We start from the raw sequence: 4,150 nt of genomic DNA, 5'->3' as shown, positions 1-4,150 counted from the left end.
TGCGTGATTCACGAAATCCGAAGTGCGGCTTCCTCCCTCACTGTGGCGTGGGGTTGCGGCTGGAGCTGTTTTTATTGCTACTCTCTCCTCCGTCCGTCTTTCAACACACTCTCTATCTACCCGCTAAGCTCTCTCTCTCTCTCTCTCTCTCTCTCTCTCTCTCTGTACACACGCTCTCTATCTACACGAAGCGCGCTCCTGTCCATCTACAACCCCACCAAGTGCTCTCTGTCTCTCTCTCTTTCTACACACGCTCGTCGCTGTCTAGCTCTAAGGTCTCGCTCTACGTTGCCACCACTATCTACACCGACACTCACACACACACTCTCTCTCTCTCTCGCTCCAGCCAATTACACTTGGACTAAGTCCAAAACAAGCTGTGCATAATTGCGCCTTGTCTCTCTCATCTCTCTCTCTCTCTCTCTCTCTCTCTCTCTCTCTCTTTGCCGTGTGCAACAACTCGACTTAAATTACACTCTTTCCTCTCCGTCTGTGGTTTATTTTGTTTGAAGCTTCTCTCTCCCTCTCTCTCCCTCTCTCTCTCTCTCTAGCCAAGCTCTAACCCTTAGTCAAAAACCAGTATAAGTGCGCCGTGATCTTCCTAGGACGGCGATCTCGTACGTCCCCGTCTGCTCCCTGATGGTTTTCCACCTTAGGTTAAAAAGAATTATTGCTCCCAGCACTTACCAATTAGCCAATATCGTTAGATCTGCGATGATCTTTCCAGCCTCCACCATCATTAACATTCTAATGCCACCATTGAAGCTGAAAGCAAGGTAAGAGCTTAGATGTACTTTAGATCATCATTTGTGCGCCCAACAGAGCAAGCAGCACTTCTTTATAAGTACTAGAAGTAATTATTTCACCTCTAAAGCTAGACCGACCTTAAGCATCTATCAAGTGATAAAATCTTCAAAGGGTTTAGGGTTCCTGCTGCACGCCTGCCGTCCCCCCCAGCTTCAGGATGAGCTCTGCAAAGAGTAGCAGTAACTACTACATCCACCCCTTTCCTTGTGTTAATTTAACTACTTCACCCATGGCAGCACATGAGCCCGTTGCCTTTACCCCTCAATATATACACCAATATGGTTTACATCACCCTCATGCCGCGCCTGCTTCTGCAGCTTCTCTTCATCATCAATACATACCTATGGCTATCCCTTTCACAGACTTTCTATCCATTTCTTCTTCACCACATGAGCTCACCAACATGAGCTCCACGCAATCTTCCATGAGCTCTTCATGTCTCTCTCTCTGCAGAAGCAGTACAAACAAATGCAAGGAATTCTACCAACGGCTGCAGCATCATGATGCACTACCTGCAGCATCTGATCAAACTTCATATTTACTGCAGCCAACTGCTGATAATGATGGCAGTTATGAGGACGATTATGGAGCCAGCTCTCCTCCTGCCTCCCCTCCCATCATGGAAGCTCTTCCTCTGCTCACTTTGGCCCCTCCAAAGGCTGAACCAGACGTTATTTCTGCTAGATCAACCACAAACCCTTACCTAAAAGCTAACGAAGATTGTATACACGGCAGTGTTACAGTGGATTTGCAAATTGGGCCTCCTAATTCTAATTCTAATCCATCTCAGAAAATGACTAATTACGATCACCACCATACGTCTCATGTGAAGAAGGAACTCGACCAGCACAGCAACGACAGTACTCCCAGCAATAACACTTTACTAGAAGCGGAAGCAATTTTGAGGCCAGCAGAACGTCTACCAGAAGGGCAGTACTGGATTCCAACACCGGCACAGATATTGATAGGGCCGACTCAATTCGCATGTCCGCTCTGCGGCAAAACGTTCAATCGCTACAACAATATGCAGGTAATTTAGGGCAAGGAGGACTATTTATCTGAATGTCTAAGGTTGGAGGTTAGTTTGTAAATTTAATAATTCGTCTTTGCTAGGTAAGTCTAATCTTAACATCTGTTCTTTGCAAGGAAGATTTATCTACGGTTTGAGCTTAGGTTAGTGTAGCTTGTATAGTTTCCGTGTTTAGAGATTGATCATACTGAAAAGGTTGCGACTAGGGCAAGGAATATCTAGCTATTGTAAGGCACTCATAAATGCCACTAGAGCAAGGAGATCAAGCCATCTAATTATAATCTATGCTTAGATCAAGTCGTCTAATTATCGATGCTTAAATCAAGTCATCTAATTATCTATCGTGGAGCCACATTAAGCTTGGGTTATGTTAATACACATAATTGCATACGTGTTTGATCATACTGACCAGCAACGAGGGCAATCATTGGGTGATCACAGCTTTTGTTTAAGCTAATATTAGACTGTGCATGCCTTTCTAGTTCGGAAAACAGTCACACTCTCAACCGGCTGTACGGGTATCATTTCTCTCAAACTTCCAAGTACCACTGCAAAGGGTATCAGTTTTCTGAATATTTGTCAGTCGTGGTGTGGGACAAGTTTCACATTAAGTGAATTGCTTGGTTCTTATGATTGCGCTAATACTTGAGTGTAAAGAATTATGGACCTAGAAATAAAACAAATGAAATAAGAGGAAGTTTAATCCTCTAGTAGTTTTTGCTTCTAATGAAGTTCAAACAAAGTGTTACAAAAGGTATCAAGTTTCCAAATACTTGTCAGTTCAGGCAAATACAAATCCAGGGTCACAAGTGAAAATCTTGGTTGGTTGAGCTTAATATTAGGGTATGAATTCAGTTTAATTTTGATGTTTAAATGATGTACTTGATGTTAAGTGGCTGGGTGCATTGCAGATGCATATGTGGGGGCATGGATCGCAGTATAGAAGAGGCCCGGATTCGCTTAAGGGTACGCAACCGTCAACAATGCTGCGCTTGCCTTGTTATTGCTGTGCGCAGGGGTGCAGGAACAACATAGAGCACCCGCGTGCAAAGCCGCTAAAGGATTTCAGGACGCTGCAGACGCACTTCAAGAGGAAGCATGGGATCAAGCCTTTCATGTGTCGCAAGTGCGGGAAGGCCTTTGCCGTGAGAGGGGACTGGCGAACCCACGAGAAGAACTGCGGTAAGCTCTGGTATTGCATTTGCGGCTCTGATTTCAAGCACAAGCGCTCCCTCAAGGACCACGTCCGAGCTTTTGGGCGAGGCCATGGCCCCTTCGAGCCTTTCGATGAAAACATGGAAGGCCCTTCCTCACTACCCGACCATCTAGCCGCTGATGATCATCACTTATGCTCTAACGGCTCTGATAATGATGAGTAAAACATCAAAGACCCATTCTTTGTGATGCCTCACGCCACAGTATCTACATGCCACCATGGCTCATCTTCTTTTGCTCCAAAGTCATTCTGCAACGCATCATGGCTCATCTTATCTTTTAACATACTATGCATAGCTCGTTTTATCTTGCCATTTGTATATGGTGCAGCAGCCTTGAGATTGTTTGGGATCATCATCAAGGCAAATGAAAGTTTAAGGTGAAGCCGTCCAGGCCTGCTGTACCATATTCAAAACAACAAAGATCGTAATTCCATGTGTAGGTCTACTAGATAATGGCACATGGTGCATCAAGCATGGCATCACCTTAAGGTTGTGATTGTTAATACCACTTAACAATACATCACACAACACTCCCTTAAGGTACAAGTCATGTGCCTCACATGGACCCTCTCCTTCAAATGCTCTCTTGATTGTTTCATTCACTTCTCTAATGTAGATATCAGACCCATTCAATGGTAACAAAGACTTACATTTGTGCAACATTTTCCCCTTCTTACTATGCTTTCGGTGTTTTTCTTCATGTTTTATGGTGTTGCATGCTAAATAGCCCAATTTCACGCACATAGGCTCGATGATACCAACCTTGCTATAGGATTACAAGTTAAACTATTATCTTGTAGTGGATTGACCAATGACAAGAGCCAAGCTTACACTTTCAATCCATCCTCCACAGCAAAAACATGAAAGTGTTTTGAACAATTCTTATATCATGTGCTTTATTACAAATTTCCTTTTCTCTTAGGTTTGAGTTAATTATGCATCCATATAACATGCAAAGACTTAGTCACAAATTTCTCCATGGAATTATCTACCATATCCTATCCTAGAATTGTTTTCCATGTATTATGAATTTTGTGCATGTGTTGGAAATCAGTGCTCCACCCTCATCATTATGACTATGTGGGTGGTGATAGGT

General features: G+C 43.6%; 1 protein-coding gene across 1 annotated transcript; it reads left to right on the top strand.

The window, feature by feature from the left end:
• Positions 1-471: 471 nt before the first annotated feature.
• Positions 472-3,713, top strand: LOC147641947 (zinc finger protein WIP5-like). Its single transcript, XM_086801456.1, has 2 exons — positions 472-1,837; positions 2,749-3,713. The coding sequence occupies exons 1-2, from the start codon at positions 965-967 to the stop codon at positions 3,214-3,216; spliced, it is 1,341 nt and encodes a 446-aa protein (XP_086657582.1). The 5' UTR covers positions 472-964; the 3' UTR covers positions 3,217-3,713.
• The last annotated feature ends 437 nt before the right edge of the window (positions 3,714-4,150 follow it).

Source organism: Cibotium barometz, chromosome 1 (genome assembly GCF_041138505.1).
Source record: "Cibotium barometz isolate CiBa-2024 chromosome 1, ASM4113850v1, whole genome shotgun sequence".
NCBI lineage: Eukaryota > Viridiplantae > Streptophyta > Polypodiopsida > Cyatheales > Cibotiaceae > Cibotium > Cibotium barometz.
The sequence above is the reverse complement of the archived record's forward strand: the minus strand, read 5'-3'. Positions and strand labels throughout refer to the sequence as shown.

Bases quoted from the DNA above. Each gene is read 5' to 3' on its own strand.
- LOC147641947 (XM_086801456.1), top strand. From the start codon at position 965: ATGAGCTCTGCAAAGAGTAGCAGTAACTACTACATCCACCCCTTTCCT. The intron at 1,838-2,748 runs GTAATTTAGGGC...GGTGCATTGCAG, and splicing joins ATCGCTACAACAATATGCAG to ATGCATATGTGGGGGCATGG.